General features: G+C 47.3%; 2 protein-coding genes across 3 annotated transcripts in view; one reads left to right on the top strand and one right to left on the bottom strand.

Moving 5' to 3' along the window:
* SYN3 (synapsin III) overlaps positions 1-22,166 on the bottom strand; it is a 484,704-nt gene that overhangs the window by 302,223 nt on the left and 160,315 nt on the right. The gene's annotated exons all lie outside the window — the stretch shown is intronic.
* Positions 1-22,166, top strand: part of TIMP3 (TIMP metallopeptidase inhibitor 3) — a 60,250-nt gene that overhangs the window by 29,840 nt on the left and 8,244 nt on the right. Inside the window, exon 2 of the mRNA XM_006069554.4 lies at positions 16,102-16,184. Coding sequence (XP_006069616.1) covers positions 16,102-16,184 — 83 coding nt within the window. The remainder of the gene's footprint in view (positions 1-16,101; positions 16,185-22,166) is intronic.

Below are 22,166 nucleotides of genomic sequence, written 5' to 3'. Positions count from 1 at the left end.
GTTGATGGACTGGGTGGGTGACTTAGGAGCCAGTTCCATCCAAGCTGCAGTCCCCAGTTTTGGCAACTGCAAATCAGACAGATAACTGGTTAACAAGGACTTTTACAACAACGCCAGAAGAGTCACCTAAAGCATCCTAATTACTTACGCAGGTTTGATCAACTCTTCAGAAGTATGATTATAGACCCAGTAAACAGGGAGAGCATGACGTCCTGGCCCATTACCAATGGATAGAGTAGAACTCAGAGGAAATGAATGAATTAGAGATATAAGGTGATGGAAAAATAACCTTAGCCCTTTAAGTTGTGAGGGGCCCTATAAGACATGCAGGACCCTTTATTATAATAATCCAAGCCCTTTATTTTTCAGAATAAAAAACTAGTACTGTCAGAGAAGAAAGTGATTCCTCAAACTCACAGAGCACATGTGTGGAAGAACCAGAAAGAGAATCCATCTCCCAACTCCTGGCCCAGGGCTCTTTCTACTACTTGATACTTTCTATGTAATAAGACTCCCCACCCCCCCCCCCCACCCCCCGGCCCAAATTTCTTTACTTCCATACCAAAAAAGAACAGTTAGTAGAATAAGTGGAGTTCTTTATTTGTGTGTGCTCAGTCACCAAGTCATGTCTGACTTTTGGTGACCCTATGGATTGTAGCCCACCAGGCTCCTCTGTCCATGTTGTAGTGGGTTGCCATTTCTTTCTCTAGGGGATCTTCCTGACTCAGAGATTGAACCTGCATCTCCTACATTCGCAGGCAGATTCTTTACCAAAGTAGATCTATCAGGAAGAGCATACAGAGTGGGGAGGGTGAGGTCTCTCTTGACTTTGTACACTGATCAGCAGCCCCTGGGAAATCTGCATTCATCCTCCACTAACTCGATTGGGGAGCTCAAGGCCCCAAGTGAGGCAGAGAAGGAGACTTGGAATCATGTTATAGTTGGAGAAAAACCATCAAAATCTAGGCAAATTCTTATCTTGGAGACTATGTAGGGCACATGACCATGCTCTTCAGATATCTTGTTTTGTGTAAACCCAAAATGTCAGCTAGTTGGAGGAAGCCACAGAGAGGCAGTGTAAAAGAGAATTTTAGAACAGTCAAGAAATGGCTCAACATGGAACCTAGGTCAGCGATGTTACATAGTTGCCAGACTAACCCTGGGATGATAGGATGAGTGACTGTGCAGGTCCCACCAATCTAGAGTCTGTGGCCTAAGAAATATGTCTGTCCCCCTACACTGCAGTCACACACGTGCTTCTGGAAGGGAGTTATGAACCAGTGGTGGAAAACAGCAGCTCCAGAGTCAGGCTGCCTGGACCGGCATGCTTTGTCCACCACATCCTATTCATTCTCTACAAGCCTTAGTTTCTACAAGATGAGGGTAATGATAGCACTTACTTTACCGAGTCTTAATGAAGCTCAAATGGAATAATCCAAATATTGAGCATAAATGTGCCTAGCAAGTGCTTGATGGATGATGGCATTTATTATAATTTATGACTTATAATTAGTGTTGTAATTGATGACAACAGTATTCATATCAATAGGGAAAGCTGTGCGCAGCCTCCAATGACCATTCTGCTGTTTTTTATGGCAGTGTCTGGCAAACATGTTCATCTCTGAGACTCCTATTACTTATTCTCCAAAAGCACTGGCATATCAAGGAAAACGTGTCCCTGTTTGTTCCATGTCATTCCAGGTGTCAACATCTGTGGGTATAGGGGATGTGCTCCAGAGACTATCTCAGCCAACATTTTAGTATGAGTTGCCCATGGACAGATTGAGTAGGAAGTTCTGGTTGTCATGTCATGACTGCAAAGCCCTGGCCACCCTCAGATGTACAGCAGAGGGAGTGGGGGGAGGTCACTTTACGGGGGTACTCGTGGTCACCCAGCATCCAGCAGCAGGGCTGGCTGTGATCCAGCACATGCACTGTTTATTGGGCCAGGCCTCTTTTGGAGAATACAGATGCTCCATCAGGAGAGGTGCGTTCTGGGTGGTCCACAGAACCACTAAACATGACTGGTCTGGTCTGGTGTAGGGAGCCATTCTGGCAGCTGGATAGGGACCTGAAGAAGATCTGGAAAGTGCCTGTGGGCTTCTCTGTGTTTCTAACACTCATCAGTCCCACTTGTTCCACAGGCAACTCTTCTGGGAGGGAATGAGCCTGTGTGTCAGGAAGTGATGGGTGTGGGGGAAGTGGGGGACTTGGGTTTATTTGGAAAATTTTATGCCAGGTGGCTTCCATCTTTATTATTTTTTTACCCTCACAAATGTGCTATTCACCTTTCTTCAGAATGAGAAAACTGAGGTTTGGAGAATTATGTACTGGCCCAGCTTGGAAGAGTTGGGCTGGGTTCAGAAATCCTTTCTCCAGGACACCCATATGCTTAAATACAGTTAAGTGTAAGGTTACCAAGCTAGGACTGGGGGCGGAGTGGTCAGGGGACGAAGGACCTGTGCACAGAGAAGTACCATCATTGTCTATAGGCCCAGTTTGTGGACAGTCCTGAGAAGTCCTGCATTCAAGCTCCTGTCACCCAGAGAACCTGACATTTGCTGGGGTTGGAATGAGCTAATGGGGACTCCTCTGCTTCTTTCCAGCCAGGTCTTCATGGTCCCTTAGCCATGGGACCTCTGACACTTCAGGCTCAGTTTGACCTCTGTGCCCTTGCTCATACAGTCCCCCTGCCTGGAACACCCTTCTTCTTCTCTTTCCATTATCAAAATCAAACATTCTTCTTGGTCAGCTCCTGGCAGAGGAACTGACTTTGCAAAGTTACAGCCAGTTATAGGGGTGGAATGGCTGTACAGCAGAGGAAGGTTAGTGGGAGCGAGGACTAGATGCAAGCACCTATACACCCAGAAACTATCTACTGAGCACCTACTATGTTGCAGGCATGGTGTGAGGTGTTGGGGGTAGAATGGTGAGCCAAACAGGGCATGGTCCCAGCAGGGTTTAGTGAGGTGGGGGAGGAAGGAGTGGAAAGACACATTATTCAAATGAATGCACAAACATGTACTCAGAAACCAGGGACTATGATAAGCCTAACAGGAGTCCTGTTTTGGTCTGATGTTGGGGGAGGGGTCAGGGAAAGCTTTCTCCAAGACTGTGCCCTTTGAGTTGAAACATAGTTGAAATATAACAGATGGATAGGAGTTTCAGATAAAGGGAAGCAGAAGGTCTTATGCAAAGGGAATGACACTACCTGAGGCCTTGCAGCTAAGCAGGGTTAGACCAGGGCTATCGATAAGGTATCCAGAAAAGTTTGCTTGTTCCTCCTTCCTACTTTTCCTAGTTCTCAAACCAGTGCACCTGTCCCCCAGACCACAAGGCTTTAGGAAGTTAACTCTGTTTGGGGAAGTTAACTCCACTTCAGCATCTTGTCTTATATCTAAGTCCTTCTCTGATAATTCAGCCTTAAGGATTTTCATGTTCTCTGAATTTCTGATGCGTTTGACTTCCTGGGTGAATGTCCAGATTTGTACAATATCAGGTTGTAGGAAGGTGGCTGAGGTTTTCTGTCAGGTGTATGTGGACTGAATTCCTAGCCATATGACCTCTGAAAAATTTCTTATCTCTCCTGAGCCATGTTTTCTTTATTGACCCAGTAGAAATCATACTGTATATCTTGCAAGTTAGTTTCAAGGATTAGATATAACATTTGATTTCCTATGTGTTTCCACCTGGGACACAAAGCCTGGCAAGTTGTAGTCACTCAAGAAATACTTATTGAATGAACAAGAGGCTCAAGCACTGTTCAAAGGGTAGGTGCTCTTATTCTTTACCGCTGACACCCCTGCCAATCACAGTGTTAGGCCAGGGCAGGTTGTTCAAAAATACCAAGGATGGACTGTAATTCTGCTCTTACCCACTTTGACCAAAGAGGGCAGCAGTTAGCATTCTCTACTTATTTTTCTTAAAACTGAGACTGGCCTCCTTAAAAGGCACTTAGATCTTATCTCTAGCCATTTTTCCATGCACTCAGCATTAGCTGTCCCTGATCTCTGTCTTGGAGCGTGAAGAGGTATAGCCAAGTCCTTCTCACACCTGTTTTGGTCTGAGGGTCTTCCCCCTGGGTTCTGGGGTGAGCTGAGGGTACGGGGAAAAGATTCTGAGTGAACTGGGGCAAGGGAACACCTGCTTTCGTTGCAACCCTCCAAGCTGTGTCCATTTGGTGTCCACAGTCTTTCCGGCTGAAGTTTGGGAAGCTGAAGAGAGGAGGGAGAAGCCTTCACTGTTTTACGAGCTACTCAATGAGTAAGGTATAAAAGCACCAGGGTCTTCTCGGCATCTGTGCTGTATAGTCCCCAGAGATGTCAGCGCTGTTTGTTGCAACCACAACAAAGTCTTCTACCAGCCTCTGATGCATTTTGGGGGCAGATTCGCTGTCTGCAAAGAGCCATCTGCAGGTCTGGTGTGCAAACAAGGGCAGTCAGTCCCTTGGCTTTCTTGCTCCAGGACCCATCCTGGAGTTGCCCAGTTCTCCTAGCAAACACATCCCAATTAGCAAGAAAGTAAGATAAATACTGTAGACAACTCCTGAGATGTTGCCAGCTGTTCTGGTCTCACGAAGTGACCTGACCTGAGAGCTCCAAGTTCTGAGAACCATGCGTCGGCACGGTATTTTTCTGGGCATTGCTTCAAAGGGGCCATAGTTTAAGACCAGGCTGCTATTCTGGTAGCCTCTTGTGTGGGATAAAGTTTCCCATGGGCCCCTGGGGAGGGCTGGAGTACTTGGCGGGTGGGGGGTGTTCTGAGCACCCCTCACCCGTGTGCCTGCATGACAGTGAGCAGGTCAGCACCTCTGAACTGAGTGGGATAGAACATTCGAGAGGCTGGTATGCACTCTGCACTCTGGGACACACTGGTGCTGAGCCTGATAAAACACCCTGGAAAACTCCCGGAAGAGGCTGAGGGGCTGGAGAGGAGGGTGTGGGGCATACAGATTCATTAAATCTTAACTTTGAAGATCACAGATAGGATGTGAACTGAAAAGGGCTCACTGGTTGAGTCTGATGCTTAGTGGGGCAAGCAAGGCTTGGTCTTTCTAGGTCTTTCTTGAGGCTCTGGCACCTACTCATTTAGGCCCATGTTATCATGAGGTCTGCTGGCAGGACCAAGTGATAAGTCTTCATCACTGCCCTGAAAGACTGAAATCCCATCTGAGAAATGACATTGCCATGTATTGGAACAAGGCTCCCTCCCCCACAAGCCAAGCATCCCTGCCTACCTCTTGGATTTCGCTGTCCCCTGCCCCTTGTCTCAACTCTGCTTCCTGTCACTCTAATGGGCTAGGCTCTCCTGCCTCCAGGCCTTTGCCTCTGGTTCCACCTCTACCTGAAGACCTTTTCCTTTTCTTTCTCTTGGCTGACTTGTGGTGATTTCTTAGATCCCAGCTCAAGCAGGATGCCTTCCCCAGACATATCCATAGCACCACCAGGGCTAGATTCAGGGCTGACTCACTTGGGGAGTGAGGACCATCTTCAAAGGGAGATGCTAGTGTGATCTGAGTTTCTAGGAGGCCAGTGAGTCAACTACCTCAAAGTGTTCACCAAGCATGATTAGAATCGCTGAGGCTCTTGCTCTGCAAAGCATGGTCAGGACGGGACTGTCAGCACCCCAAGCATGGAAAGTATGCCTCGCTTGGCCGGGTGTGTCTGCTGCACGCCCCCATGGCTCTCTGACTAGGACCACCTGGCTTCTCTTCTCACAAGATAGAAGTAAGCTTCTGTGACATAGGGGCTTCCTCTACCTGCTGACTGCAGACCCTAAGGCACAGCACAGGATCTGAGGCATGTAGTCCCTCAAATACATCTGAATGAATAGCATGAGTGAATGAATTAATTCCAATCACTCATGATAAAGGAAGAGGAGGAAGAGGAGGGAGAAGGGGGACAAAGGAGGAGGGGTGGGTACCACTGACCTCCGTTAGGATGCCAGGCCCTGGGTTTGTCATCTGTGGGTGGAGTTAGGGTGCTGACCCTCTCCAGAGACGTGTTAACCAGTGTCTCCTGTATCAGGACCCCGTGACTCACCTCTTCAGCTGTGAATCTTCAGTCTCATTCTGGCTTCTCGGATCACACTTTTCCCTGCACCCCTCTTCTTGTCTGGGTGACCCTTAGGAGCTGGGACTCTGGACCCCCCACTTCAACAGCCTGAACACAAAACCATCCCTGTCTCCCTTTATTGTATTACCTTTGATTCCCTCCTGCAGTGTCATCCATTCCTTCATTCAACAAACATTCTTGGGGGACCCCTGCCACATTCTAGGCACTGTACTCGGTTCTAGAGCCCCAGATGCAGCCCCCACTGTTTAATAACACAGGCCACTGAGCACCAGAAACTGATTATTAGGAAATCTGTGTGGGAAGAAAAGAAGCTGAGCAGAAGACAAGAGGGACTGGTGTGGCCTGGGATGGACAGAAAGCTTCCAGGAGGAGGTGGCATTTCAGCTGGGTGAGTTGTGCAGGAAGAAAGATTGTGTGGACAGATGCCCAGGGAGAAAGTCATCCTCACAGAGACAAGGGGCATTACAGGACAGGCCAGTGTAGTGGGGCAAATGCAATGTGGGGTGATGGAGGCTGTGGAGGGCAGGTCTTGAGGTAGGGTCCCAGCTCTGGAAGCAGTATATACATTGTTGAGCTCCTCAAAACAATCCTGTCAATGATGGGAAACCAGGGAGCCTTAGGATGGGATTGTTGCTGCTATTTGTTCTTGGGAGAATGAGGGGGGGGCTGTGGGTGAAGGATCAACCTTTCCCACTTTCCGTGCTTTGGGATATTGATACTCCTTTCCTGATTGCACTCTCAGAGCAAAAGCCTCTGTGACTCTAATTGTGCTTGGTGAGGACTTTAGGGCAGCTGCCTTACTGGTCTCCTAGAAAACCCAGATCACACAAACACCATCTCCCTTCAGAGCTGGCCATCAAGCTCCAGGTGAGCCAGCCCTGAATTCAAGGACCAGCCAGTCCTGGGACTTTGCTTTTCCTGGGCCAAATGATCCTTATCTTTCCCCCAAGGTGGCCGTGGCCACTAGAAGAAACTGAGAGTAGCTGACTTTACAAGTAGTTGGATTGGAAATGACATGTATTGATACCACATCTAGGCACGTGCCCAGGTAGTGATTCTTAAATTTTGCCTTTTAGAAGTTTAAAATTGAGGTCACCATTTGAAACATGAAAGCAGGAGTGAGATGCAGATTTTGTTTGTGTTCCCTTTTCAGTAACTTCTAAATTCCAGGCAACCTGACCTTTCTGGGACTGTGTTCCTTTCCTCCCTCCTCTGGCCCCTTCATCTCACATACAACAGACGTCAGCAGGGGCCCCTTTGTGTTTCCTGGCCTGCTCATGCAGAAATGCAGTGCTTACAAGGTGAGGAGAGCTAGGACCCTGCCAGCCCCCTTTGCCCCTTGCCAAGAGTCCCAGGACAGGGCATCCACAGGACAGCCTTGCCTGGGGTGGGGGGCAGACCTCAGAACACAGGCAGGCACTGAGAAACAAGAGTCTGTGCAGAAAGAGGTTTTAATATCCTCTGGGTTTTAATAGCTTTCCCTGAGATGGAAACTTGGGTTGAAATGATTTGCAGCCCTCCAGATTTTTCTGTGTGTGTGTGTGTGTGTGTGTGTATTCAGGTTTATTTTTAGCTGCAGGGGTTTATTTCTTGCCAAAAAAAAAAAAAAACCCTGCTTAAATAAAACCAAGATTAATATTTTTACTTAAAGGAAAGAGTTAGTCAGGACAGGCTTTGAACTGGAGACTCCCTATCTTGATTGGGAGTGCATCTGAACAGTCTGGCCTTGGCTTTGACATCAACAAAAAGGGCCTTTGAAATAGACAGACAGAAGTGCCCTCGAGGGGCCAGGACAGGATGCAGGAAAAGCCTATTTGTGAGACTTCTCTGAGGAGCATTCTTTTCCACATAGCCTGCCCTGCCTGCCCGCACCCCTCAAGTTCTCAGGGCCTTCTTCCCGGAAAGGTGGGACTCTGCTCACTCCCAGCTGTTTTTCTTAGGCTCTCCCCACCAAGTCTGGTCCAGGTTTCTATTATACTTCCTCTGGATTCAGATAAAGCAAACTGAGTCTCTTCACCAGGAAATGAGCTAAGACCCAAATCAGATGCCACCTCTACGGAGCTCCTGACGCCCTTCCCTGGGACAGGCTTTGCCCCTCTTTGGGGCATACTGGCTGTGTTTGCCAGGTTTGAATACCATTCACTTGTTTCCTGTCTTTCGTATTTCACAGTAACTCGGTTCCAAGTTCCTCCAGGGCTTCATTTATCTCCAGATCCCTGTGAACTTAGTACCATAAACTATTACTGGACAGATGTTTATCTGACCCTGTGAACTGGGGCCTGCCATTAGCCCCTTTTGATAGCATACGTCTCCGAAAGACTTGGTCATTTGCCAGAACTTGCTCAGAGGAGCTTTGTTTTTTTCAAATTGTCCTCCATGTGGGTGGCACTTTTAGCTTCATGTGCTCAGCAAATACATATTGGGGGCCTGCTATCTGCCAGGCTCTCTTCTGGTTGCTTGGGCTACAGTAGTTATAGAACAAAGACCCTGCTTGCTCATGAGGCTTACATTCTAGTGGGGAGAGACAATCAATGAACACACAAGGTCTCTATAATGCGGCAGATGGGGGCTGGTGTGCTGAGCACCGTAAGGCTGGCCGGCAGATATAGGGAATGCCTGGGGGAGGGATGTAGGGGGTCAGGGGAGGCCAGGAGGGGGTGAAGGAGGGGGTCATGTGGCTACTGAAGGAAAAGTGCTCCAGCAGTGGCGCTGCAAAGGCAAAGGCCTGGGAACGGTGGCTTGTTTGGCATGAAGGAAAGTAGGAAGGAGGTGGTGTGCTGGTGTGGAGACAGTTGCCACTTCCTGAGATGAGGAAGCAGATGGGAGGCCGAGGTGTGGGTGAGGGCTGTTAGGGCTCAGCTTTGGATGGGATGAATTTGAGATGTTGTCTTAGACTTCCAGGTATATTGGATAAATAAGTCAAAGGTCATGGGAGTTCTGGGTTGGAGGATGCAAAAGTGTGGGAGCTGTCAGCTGTACAGCTGGTATGAATAGCACAGGCTGCATGTGAGTAAGAGGAGGGTGAAGAACCCTCTGCTGATTGGACTGAGTACCATGGAGGTCATGGGTGAGAGCAGTTTTGGTAGAGTTGGGGAGGGCCATGAGGTCATCATAAGAACCTTTTGAGCTTGGTAATCATGACACCAATGTATAAGGTTGGATAGGAAGCGTCCTGCCCCAGGTCACACAGAGATAGGGCAACAACTTCATCCAGGTGCCATGTGCTCTGCGCACGTTCATTCCCGTGTATCATGGTCACTTCCATAGGGCTTTCCTGATCTGACCTTTCAGCTTCTGAGTTTTTCCAGAGGAGCTTTTGGAGTTTGGGGTGGCCATGACAAACAGACTGGGAACCAGAAGGATTCAGGTAGGGTGGATCCCATAGGCTGCTTCCTCCCACCCTTAATTCCTAAGGCCCTTTCCTCAAACATGAACATCATCAAAGTGTCATCAAAGTGTCCCCGAAGAGGCAGCAGATAATTGAAGAGGTGCTTGAAAAGGCCATGGGAGGTGGATGCTAAAGACCCTCAGTAAATGAGGAAAGGCTGAATTATAGGAATCTTTTGGGTCCCTGGTTGTCTCCCTCTGGTTAGTACATCTGAGAATCTACAAGCCCTCACCACCAGCAACACGGCCACAAATCATCTGTTTAGCTTCAGGGTTACAAAGTGCCTCTTTACATGTGCATTGCCTCACCTAATTAATCACTCTGATTAACCTCAGGCTCATAGTGTTGTGAGAAACCTCATGGATCAGTAGGTTTTGTGGTTTTTAAGTTTGTTTTTTTTTTTTCTTTTTCCCTGAAAGCCTTGCTGGGGAGCACAGGGTGCTTAACAGATGATACTCTGTTATACTGCTGATGGTGATTACTTATGGATTCCTGTTAATAATCAGAGGACACGTGTGTCAGTGATTGGAAAGGAAGTGGGTAGTCAGAGGATGTGGGGGTCAGAGGGGATTATAAAGGGGTTGCTCCTCCTAGAGACAGTCTTCTCTGATTCTTAGCAGCACTGACAGTGGGGGGGTGGGGAGGAGTTGCAGAAAAAGTACGAACTCTTTTGCAGTCAGTACAAATCTAATGGAAAAGATTGGAGCCAGTCTGCTTTCTTGGGGGCCTACCAAGTTTTTCCCCCACTGGGACGCAAAACTGTTTTCAGGGTATCTGATTTTCTTTTCCATAGTTGGAAGATGGGGACCATAATAGTCACCTCATAGGGTTGCCTTGAGGATAGAGTGAGATAACATGCACACACTGCTTGGCACATCAGAGGGCTTCCATGCGTGGTAGTTGTCACCAATGCATTCTAGTTCCTTCCCTCTTCCCTAGACTTACTGATGTGATGCAAAGAAAGGCAAGGAACTGACAGTTCATTAGTGGAAAGGCAACTGGGGAAGTGAGAGAGCCTGATGCTGCCCTACTTGCAGAGGCTGAAATGCAGGCTCTCCATGATGCATAGGAAGTGAGAACTGCTTGGTGGCTGAGCCAGGTGGGCTATAGAATCTCTTGCTTACTGCCTTTATTGTGAGTACTCTGACCTCAGAAAGGACTTTTCCTCTGTCACCCTGTTGAGAATGACAACTGGCGAATAAACATCAGGTGACCATTAGACAAGCTGGATTGCAGACATCCCCCCTTCCTGATTTCTAGAGTGCTTCCATGGGAGTGGGCATCATTTTAAAACTCCTAGACCCCTCTCTTCCTTTAAGTCCAGACCCAAGAGATGGGTGATCCCAGGGTCCATGCTTTTGTACCTACCTACATCCTGCCTGCTGCTGTCAGGACAGCCCTTCTCTGGGGTTGACATTAATAGTGATTTCTGCTTTTGCAGAAGTTCATTCTGTCTTCTGGCCAGATGTGGCTTAGTTATTCTTGCTGTTGTCCTAAAGACTGTACATTAAGCCAGCAAAAGGGCCTTTGAGAGACAGGTATGGGGCAGAGTGTATATGTGTGTCAGAGGTACTTTGTGTGTGTGTGTCAGAGGTAGTATCTCACCCACTAGACTGCGACATGGCTTAATCAACTCCTACATCATGGAGAGGCTCTGTACTGCTCTCGACAGGATACTAAAAGATAGGCAGAATCTAAGGTCTTCCCTTGGTATATATTAATTCAGGTAAGGGATCCTTGCTCTTAAACTTAGCCAAATTCCAAACAGTTTGGAGCAGAAAGGTCTGGATTTGATTGAAGATGGTTGGATAGGAGGTGGAAGGAAGAGGACAGGAGGTAGGGCCAGCTCATGGCCCCTTTCTGAATCTCTGAATATGCTGACGAACAGCAGATGTGCACTTTCGGGACACACCAGCAAGCTGCATTGGAAGCAGAACCCTGTTGGCATCAAAATTGGTTTTCGTTTAAAATTTATGCTGCTTGTGGTCTATATTACCATGGATGGGTGGGAGCAGGAAGCATACAATTATTTCTGGAAGGGATGTGCCTTGTTTTGCTTGTTTTTGTAAGCGCTTATTATTCCTCCCCCAATAAATAAAAAAATTATTTAAAGGAAATAAAGAAAATTCTATAGAGATACATGTTTGTACCTGGATCCTAAGATGTATTATATATTCATGAGGGCCCCACATACATTTGGGCTTCCCCAATGGCTCAGTGGGTAAAAGAATGCACCTACAATGAAGGAGACACAAGAGACAAGAGTTCGATTCCTGGGTCAGGAAGATCCCCTGGAGCAGGAAATGGCGGCAACCCTCTCTAGTATTCTTACCTGAAAACCCCATGGTCAGAGGAGCTGGTGGGCTATAGTCCATGCGGTTGCAAAGAGACTTAGCACTCACAAGCACATACATTTAAATATCTATATGACAATGGTATAAGTACATATAGCCTGGTCAATTTCTTATCTGCTTTTAAACTATTTCTTTTGAACTCCACATACTCAGAAACCCAAGAGTATAAAAGGCCCCCAAGACTGAGATTTCAGGCTACACCTCACTCCCACCTCTCTGACTGGTGCTAGCCATGAAATTTTAATGTTGTCTTCCTGCTAGAAGGTTCTTGCTGGAGGTGGAAAACGGGACTTCTATTTCTTGTTGTCACCTCCAACAGTACCCAACCCATTTTCCCGGATGCCTATCCAGTTCACACCCATGTAGCTTCAGTTGGTGGAGGATACTGGGGAGACAATGTGGGGGCTGCTGCCCAGCAGGGAGGAGAATAAAGAAGACCTGTGTCCAGCCAACCCCATCTGTGCAGCTGGCTTCCAGCCGCCACATCAAGGTGGTGGGAATGGTCAGACCTGCTGCCAACTTCAAGTTTGGAAACTGTTTTCTGTTGTTGCTGAACCGTGACCTCCCTGCACCTCCCCTGTCCACTCTGGTCCCCAGGCCAGCAAATGCCTTGGGGGCATCCTGATTGCCAAACAGGAAAGTACAAAATAGCACACAATTTGAATTGCAGAGAAAAAAACCGAAGCAAATAAAGACATATTAATTCACTGACCAAATAGGCGGATTTGGTGTTGGCCAGTGATTTTACTTTGGACGGACTTTGCAGATCTATTTGTGAGAGCAGAATGTTATTTCAGTTCAGTTTAATGCAATTTTAGTTTTGTATGGAAAACACTTGGTGTGGCCTCTGTGCTGGGTCATCCCTGCCTCAGTCTTTTGGGACCAGGACCATGGGATCTTGTTTGATCCTGGCAGGTCCCTCTTGGGTTACATATGGATGATGAGATGAGATAGGCACCTGCGATAGAGTTGGTGCCCCAGGCTTAAAATCACCTGTTAAGCTTTGTTCTGACCAGTTAATGTCTGTTCCCCCACCTCTCAATGAAATTTTACAAGACTAGAGTATTTTGATGAGCTTGTCTTTCTCCTCGTCCTAAGGAGAAGCCCCAGGCCTTAGCTTACAGTGCATGTTAGAAGCCTAAAGATGCTCAGGATGGTCACATCACAGAAGTCATGGTAGTGGCAGAAATACTAATAATAGTGATGGCAAACACATAGGGTTTGGGATGAGCGACAAACTGTCCTTGGTGTTTGTACTACTTAACCTTCATAGCAACTTTACGAGATATGGTCACAGATTAGGAAACAAAGGCACAGAGAGGCGTAGTAACTTTCCTAAGGTCACACAGCATCAGGGCTGGGATTCAGACCCAGGCAGTCAGGTTCCAGAGACCAGGCTCTTAAATACTATGTCATGCTGCTCTTCACTAGTAGTAAGTACATCAGTTAGAAGCCATGTGAGGGGCACTGGGCCAAGACAGTCAGAGAGATTTAGGAAGAAGGAGCTCTGGGGATACAAGGATTTGCCTGAGGCTGTACATAATGGAGCTCAAACGTTAATGTGGCTTCCCGATTACAGAAACTTACTTTCCCCTGAACTATTCTCAGGTGAAAGATTCTAAGCTCAGACCAAGTCAGGGTAAGGAAGGAACTGGCTCCCTGTGCATGCAGAAGCTTCCAGAAGTAGTGAGCTTTATACAGGTCTGCTTATGACATGTTATGTCTAAACGAAGGCAAGCCATTTTTGAGCCAGGAAAGCGTAGATGTTACTATTTAAAGGAATCCCTTCTGCTTTTTTTCTTCCCAAGCCAATGGCTCACTCCTTCGTTTACCTTCTATATTAATGAAGCAGCAGAAGATGGGGCCAAATCAATTCAGGAAGAATCAATAGGAAAGTCCTGGCAAAGATGCCTTCTGACCAACAGTTAAGCTGTTACAACCTGCCTGTGGGAGTTAATGTAGAGGAAATAGTCCCTGGGGCCTCTGGGAGGATGGCTTCCTGCCAAGGATGCTGTTTCAAAGTTGGACACAAAGGTGGAGGCAGAATCTTTAGGGAGCTTGGCCTGGGATCTCGCCAAGCTGTCTTTTTTTACAGCAGACTTGGAAACAATCACTTGCCTCTTTCACACCGAGCTGCCTTGCCTAAATTGCTAAACTTGCCAATAGGTTCCATGTTTTGCCATCCCTGGCAGCTAAGGTTTGGAGGGGCCCTTGAATCATCTGGGGCCTGACTTCATGTCTGACTAGGAGAGTAGACTCTAAGCTCATCTGGGGATAAACAGGATAGGGTTCAGCTGGAGTAGGGGAATAGACGATGGACTGAGAAACACAGTAGGACATCCAAAATGGGGAAGGATAACAGATTTACCAGAATAGGCAGGTGTGTGTGTGTGTGTGTGTGTGTGTGTGTGTGAAGGGTAACCTATTTGACAAACATTTATTGAGCATCTATTCTTTTTTGGGCTAAATGCAACCTGAGGTAAAAAAGAGTGATAAGATTCTAGAACTGAAAGAGTTCAATCTGTAATTCAAACATGGCTACTATAAATGCAAAAATCCATTCCATTCTGGTTAAGGTCCTTCCCTGGTAGCTCAGACAGTAAAGAGTCTGCCTGCAATGCAGGAGACACAGGTTCGATCCTTGGGTCAGGAGGATCCCCTGGAGCAGGAAATGCAACCCACTCCAGTATTCTTGCCTGGAAAATCCCATGGATGGAGGAGCCTGACAGGCTACAGTCCATGGGGTTGCACAGAGTCAAACATGACTGAGCAGCTAACTCAATGAGAGAATCCAGCTCCCTCTGATAGAGACACTGTCTGACGCTATGATGGCATCACCTCGATCTCCCTGACTTTGTTGCTACTTCTCGTTATTAGACAATTTTTTCTTTGGCTGAGTCAATGAATGCAACTTCTTTGCAATTTCCGAGTTCAGTCTTTAAGATCTATTTGAAGACAACTGTTAGGTGGTGCTTCTTCACATACTATAGAAAAAGAAGCCTCTTATAATCTCCAAGACAATCCCTCTCTTCTCTGTGTTCTTACTGCATATAGTAAATGCCTCTCTTAAAGTCTCTGTCATACTGGATCTAATTCTTTTTATATTCATAATCAACTAATATTTACCGAGCAACTCCCTTCAACCAGATGTTGTAATAAGAAATTTCATAAGATGTTTTGTTTAATCCTCATTCCAATTCCCAATCCTCATTCCCTGACATAGGTGGTACATTCTCTTTACAGATAAAAAAATTGAGGTTCAGAAAGAGGAAGTGGTTACATTTCTCTGTTTCTGTATCTGTGGAATATGGATGTTAATACTGACTTTGTAAGGCAGTTGTGAAGAGTAAAATGTACTTTTGCACATAGAAGGTATGTGATAAATGGGAGCTATTTTTTTTCTAGTAACAATCCTTCCATGGTCAGCCTATTTCATTTTGCCAATGATGATGATAATGATGATGACAGTAATAACATTCACCTAATACACACTCCGTCCAAGATATAGTGCCAAGAGGTTCACACGCATTACTTGCCTAATCGATTCAGGTAACTGCTAACATTATTATCCTGTTTTATAGAAGAAGTTGGAGGCCAGAAACAAAGGTGCTTGTCCACAATCATGATAACCATAAAGAATAGGGCTGGGATGGGGAAAGTTCAGTTGGCTCCTAAGCCCCAGCTCCCAACTGCTTCTTCCTCTATCACACCCTCACTGAGCCGCCATCCGATGCCATCTAACTGCGGGGTACCAAGGGCCCTATCACAGTACCAACTGGGGCATGGAAGGAAACTGGGGTGCATCACAACTCTGTGGATGTACCAGGATGTGGCAAAACATAGGCATGCAAAGGAAGTCCCAAATGAGCAAGAGCTCAGAAAGGGGTCTGAGAGACCATGGGATTATCAGAGGTGCAATGAGGAGAGGGCAGGAAGCACTGACAGGAGAAGATTTTGGATTATGGTGAAACCATAGAGTCACTCCTCCAGGGGTGACTGCAGCCTAGAAATTTCTGGACAGAAATTATGAACATTTAGGGAAATTAGCTCCAAAGATGTCTGCTTCCCTTTTCTCCTCCACTTCTCCCTGCCCCCTACTCCCCCATCCCAGGGTTTCTTATCTGAATTCTTGCTCTTATAAACACAATCATCTATTCCAGTTGCCTCACTATTACTAAGAAAGCAATGCCAGGCACACGGGCAGGTAGATGCCTGCTCTGAGATGTGGTCTCTCATATGGTTCAGGCCTCCCTAACCTCCCTGTTTATCTTGCCTTTTTCTCCAGTGATCCGAGCCAAGGTGGTAGGGAAGAAACTGCTGAAGGAGGGGCCCTTTGGCACGATGGTCTACACCATCAAGCAGATGAAGGTGAGTGATAGCCCAATCCCAGGCTCCAGGAGGGTTTGGGGGCGGGCAGGGGGCAAGGTCTCTGTCAGAGAGTCTTGGACAGTGGAGGCAACTGGAACTGGACTTAAGAGTGTGTGTTTGCTTGGTATCTGACCCCCAGCCATAGCCCCTCTTCCTGGCAGGAGAGGGTGTAGATGAGGCAGTAGAAGGGGAAGGGTGGTGGTGGTGGTGGTGGCTGTTTCATCCCAGAGCCAGGGCAGGTGGAGTCCTTCAGAGGCAGCTGTTAAGAAGCTGGGCTCTGAAACCAGACAGCAGACAGTCCTGTTATCTAGTTACTATGAGCTATTGGCTAAGTCACTGCCCCTCCCTGGGCCTGTCTTTCTATCTATAAAATGGGGGCAGGTAGGAATGTTGACTAGATGGTCTCTATGGGTTCATCTGAGGTTTGACTTTTTAGGATTAAACAATGCCTACTTTTAAGCAGTCACTAAGATTATAACCTAGGTTTGACCTCTTAAAACTTTACATTGAACTTATATCACAGGAACCTCAAGCCAAAATAGGAACTGCACCCTTTCCCTATTTTCCTGGGTTTAACTGTCTTCTCACATCCCAGTAGTTAGCATCATCTACTAAGCATATTCATGTAACTGAGCATATTTGTGAGCACATTAGCATTAGGAAACACATTCAGGAAGCATGCCTTCAGGAAAAGCACATAGGATTCGAAACCTAGGGAGCCCGCCCCTAGTCTCAGCTCCATCCTCCACTGAGCTCACTTGCTTTAGAACTGTCCCCTTTCCTGGGCTCAGTTTTGCCATCTGTTAATGGACTCAATGGACGTGACTTTGAGTGAACTCTGGGAGATGGTAATGGACAGGGAGGCCGGGCATGCTGCGATTCACCGGGTCGCAAAGAGTCAGACACGACTGAAGTGACTGAACTGAACTGAACTGAATGACAACAAAGGTCCATCTAGTCAAGGCTATGGTTTTTCCAGTGGTCATGTATGGATGTGAGAGTTGGACTGTGAAGAAAGCTGAGAACCAAAGAATTGATGCTTTTGAACTGTGGTGTTGGAGAAGACTCTTGAGAGTCCCTTGGACTGCAAGGAGATCCAACCAGTCCATTCTGAAGGAGACCAGCCCTGGGTGTTCTTTGGAAGGAATGATGCTAAAGCTGAAACTACAGTACTTTGGCCACCTCATGCGAAAAGTTGACTCATTGGAAAAGACTCTGATGCTGGGAGAGATTGGGGGCAGGAGGAGAAGGAGACGACAGAGGATGAGATGGCTGGATGGCAACACCAACTCAATGGACATGAGTCTGAGTGAACTCCGGGAGTTGGTGATGGACAGGGAGGCCTGGCGTGCTGCGATTCATGGGGTCACAAAGTGTCGGACACGACTGAGCGACTGAACTGAACTAAACTGAATGGTGTGGGGTTGGACTTAGCACTCCTAAGAGCCCTCCTGGCTTAGGCATTTCAGGATTCTAAGTGCCCTGGGACATGGACTGTGTTGCTTCTAAGCAGGAGCTAGTTTGGGTGCTTTGGCACAGAGGACTGGGGCTCTACCCTGAACAGCTTGGCAGCTGGCCCATCATCCCTCCCCCTCACTTTTTAAGCACCTCCTTGCATGCAGCACTCTGTGCCAAGAACTCTGGAGGCCACAAGGGAGATGCGGTCCCTATGTTTAGGAACTATAGTCAGGAGTTTGAGATGGGGTGTGCCAGGTCCCAGTGGACTGCCAGCCTGGGTACAACTCAGTGCTCATATTTGCATTCCCAGCAATTAGAGTGGGACCAATAGGGACTCAGTAAATGCTTGTCCACATAATAAGGGAATGAGGGTGAGACCCACTGGCCCGAAACCCTGTACAGGAAACAATTCGTGGGTAGGATTGAGAAGTAGGGAGAGACACAGCCATGGGTGGTACCCAGCCATCTCGGAGGCAGACCTCCAGGCCTCATAATTCCTGCATCCTGAAGCCCGAGGTTAGATGTACTGAGTTTGCGGAACCTGTTGCTTTGGATTCAATTTTGGAAACATCCACAGCCTTCTGGTTATGTAATGTCCAGAGTCAGGCCTGGCCAGCTGCCCTTGGCTGCCCAAGCCTGGTCATGGGACCAGCTTATGTCTTCAGACAGCCATGGGGAAAGAAGAGTGGGTGGAGGGGGAACCAACAAGAGCAGTAACAACCCAAAAACCCACTGTGTAACCACTGGCAGCTGGCAAGCAGATGCAAAAGCAGATTAGACAAAGGCAGAGGTTCAGGAGATGCATTCCCTGTCTGCTCTGAAACAGCCCTTCACATTATGAGAGATGCTCTGCAGCTAGCAGAGCGCTGGGAGGGGAAGAGCTGGGGGCAGCAGTTCCTAAGCTTGCCCAGCTCCTCTCCTTCCTTCATGGCCTGGATGCCAGGGTCACCAGAGGCCTTGCTGTGGGTACAATGTCCTGTTCCTGCCTCACTGGGCTAAGAACAGCCCCTGGGCGTCATTTAGAGGCCAAATGATACTTGCTCACCTATCTGCTTCAGGGAAAAAAAAACCCATTCCCAAGATGCTGGTCTTATGCTGTTCATTCACCATCTTTCACCCAGGTCATGGATCAGAGTGCTGGGCATTAGAAAATAAAATTCCCTGTCTTATTTGTGACAGAGGCTCAAAGGGAAATGAGTTGCCCAGAATCACACATTTCATTAAAGGCAAATCTAGTTCCAAAGCTGAGGTGTCAGGACTCCTTCCCAACCCTGGGTGTTCTTTACATGACTCCCCAAAATCTCCCTGAAATCCTACTTCGATCATCAGCCACCATCCAGTACCTTTGTTAACTCTGTCCCTGCTACCAGCCCACTGTTGGATAAACCATAGAACTGGTCATTGCCCTTCCATCCAGAGAGGCCACTGGATTCTGCTGGTCTCCAGGTACCGGTCGGCTAGTCTGAGACAGTGCAGGGCAGGGGAGCAGGAGTAGGCCTTCTTCCCCTCTCTCACTTCCTTTCTCTCTTCCTCCCTGCCCTCTCTGTGCTTTGCACTGTGCTTTTCTGAGCTGAGGATACAAAGATAATTGTTATAATGAACACAAGGCTCCATACAAGTAACAATGAAAGAATATTTACTATGTACCATGCATCCTGATAAGCCTTTGCATGGGTCAGTCCTCACAACAACTCGATGAAACAGATAAACATTATCCTCTATTTTACAGGTGAGACTTGAAAGGTTATACAACAGTCAAGATCATTTAGTTAGAAACTGGTGACTAGAGTGAAATTAGAGTTTTTGCCTACAAGGAGATTACAGAGCAGCAGGCTGATTTACCCTTCCCGCCCACTTTGGGGGCTCCCTGGCAATACGCCATTTGTATCTAATTCCCCTAGGAAACAAAAAGAGGTTAGCTTGGGTTTGTGGGTTTGTCATCCAGCAGTGTTGGAGAAGGCAATGGCACCCCACTCCAGTACTCTTGCCTGGAAAATCCCATGAATGGAGGAGCCTGGTAGGCTAAAGTCCATGGGGTCGCGAAGAGTTGGACACGACTGAGTGACTTCACTTTCACTTTTCACTTTCATGCATTGGAGAAGGAAATGGCAACCCACTACAGTGTTCTTGCCTGGAGAATCCCAGGGATGGCAGAGCCTGGTGGGCTGCCGTCTATGGGGTTGCACAGAGTCGCAGACGACTGAAACGAGTTAGCAGCAGCAGCATCCAGCAGTGTAGCTCTTGACTTGCAAAGGGTGTATGGAAAAAATCTTTGTAGGAAGAAAAGGGAAGAGGCCTGGGAGGGGAGCCTGCAGGAGTTTTGGCACGGGTCCCTGGGCGCTTTGTTCTAGAGGATTAGAGTCTACCCAGAGAGTCCGCTGGGGAAAGCAAGGACTCCCTTAAAGCACGGCTAAAGGAACTCAGAAGACGTGAGAATTTGAGCTGCACTATCTGACCGCTTTCTTTTCTGAGTTCCCAACCTCTCACCCCCAAATTTCTCACCAGATGAAAGGCAGGCAGACCCCCTCCCATATGCTAATTCTGGAGCCTCCGGTCATCCTCTAAAGTATATCTTGAGTGTGCACAGGAGAGACTGGGAGGGTGTTAAAATGTTGAGGCAGCTTACTACAAGCTCAGACTTGGAGATTAGCTGGGGCTGGGGTGCTGGGCTGTGGAGCAAAGGTGGAAGTTCCCAGAATTGGATGTTCTAATCTTTGGGGACCTTATCTCTCATCAGGACTATGAGAAAGCATCTGCTTTGCTGTGACTATAGTTTATGCCAAGTAAAACCCTCTCTCAGACTGGCTACAGGGGAGAGCATGTGGGGGACATGATGTCCCAGCTGGTCTCGGGGAAAGTCCCATGGGAAGGCCCGCTGGTCATGTGCTGTGCACGTCCTGACCCTGGGGAGGACAGATCTGCTGGACAATCGGATTGCCTGGCCCCCAGGACTTCCTTCCTTCAGGGCTTTGTCTAATCAAAATGAGCAATGGCAGCATCTCGCCTTTGAAGCTGCAGCTGGAAGCCTTTCTGGCCACCCCTCCCTGCTCTCCCCCTCCCTCCGGCCAGCCCACAGGGAAGGGGAGCCCCTCCACAGCCCAACGCCTGTGACTCTGCTCTCGTGTACTCTGCCTCCCCAGCCAGACAGCCCGATCTGTGAGAGAAAGTCCATGCACTTGGTGCTCCAGGCATGTTTCTACTGCCTCTGAAACGCGACTGCTTATAGGAAGCAGCGTGAGTTTAAATGAGTTCAGGCTATAAAGCAGCGTCCAGCACAGTGCTGACCCTCCACAGGCAAGCCAGAAATATCTGACATCGTGGTGACAGTTCACGCTGCAAATATGGATAAAGACCAGACGACATTCCGTGAGAAATAGGTAAAACTCCCCAAACTCAGAAATTTCTTTCTCACATTACTTGTTCCTTCACTCCAAGGGAAGTTAAGAAGTTCTTGGAACTTCATGTACTTACTATCATGAAGCGAGGCCGAGGGGCTTGTAAAGTCCAGTGTGGTGTGTGGGTATGCATATATGTGTGTATATATATAGCAATAAAATATTATAATGAATATTATTCAGCCTCAAAAAAGGAAAATTTGTCATTTGTGACAATTTGGGTGAACCTGGAGGACATTATGCTAAGTATAATAAGCCAGACATGGAAAGAAAAATATTACATAGCCTCATTTATTTGTGAAATCTAAAAAAAGTAGAATTCTTAGAAACAGCGAGTGGAATGGTGGTTATCAGGATCTAGGAGACGCAGAAAATGGGAGATGTTGGTGAAAGGTTACAGACTTTCAGTACTGAGGTATGTGTGAGTTCTGGAGATCTAATGGACAGCATTGGGACTATAGTCGACAACATTGTAGGACATGCCAGAAAGTTGCTGAGAGAGATGTTAAGTGTTCTCATACATAAAAAGGTAACTATGTGAGGTTATGGATGTGTTAACTAGCTTCCTTGTGGTAATCACAACGTATACATATATCAAAATAACCCTTGCATACCTTACCCTTTTGATACATTTTTTATCTGTCAATCATACCTCAATAAAGTCAGTGGGGAGTGGGGAAGGAGCAACCTGCCTACTTCTGAAACCAGCTTTAAGTATTTGTACCAAGAGACGAAGCTGGGCAAGACATGTAGGAAGAAGGGGACCAAATTCTGTCTGCTCATGACAAACTTCAGTAAAACTTGTTTTAGGCCAACTTTAACTAAATGTGTGCCAGGTGCTATTCTAAGGCATTTAATTCTCAAAAACACCTTATAAAGTCAGTTGGTTGTTGTTTAGTCACTAAGTCATGTTCAGCTCTTTGCAACCCCCTGGACTGCAGTGTGCCAGGCTTCCCTGTCCTTCACCATCTCCTGGAGTTTGCTCAAACTCATGTCCACTGAGTCAGTGATGCCATCCAACCATCTCATCCTCTGTCACCCCGTTCTCCTCTTGCCCTCAATCTTTCCTAGGATCATAGTTTTTTCAATGAGTCAGTTCTTTGCATCAGGTGATTTGCCCCATTTTAGA

This window comes from Bubalus bubalis, chromosome 4 (assembly GCF_019923935.1).
Source record: "Bubalus bubalis isolate 160015118507 breed Murrah chromosome 4, NDDB_SH_1, whole genome shotgun sequence".
In the NCBI taxonomy this organism is placed as follows: Eukaryota; Metazoa; Chordata; class Mammalia; order Artiodactyla; family Bovidae; genus Bubalus; species Bubalus bubalis.
This window is presented reverse-complemented; position numbering and strand designations above follow the sequence as displayed.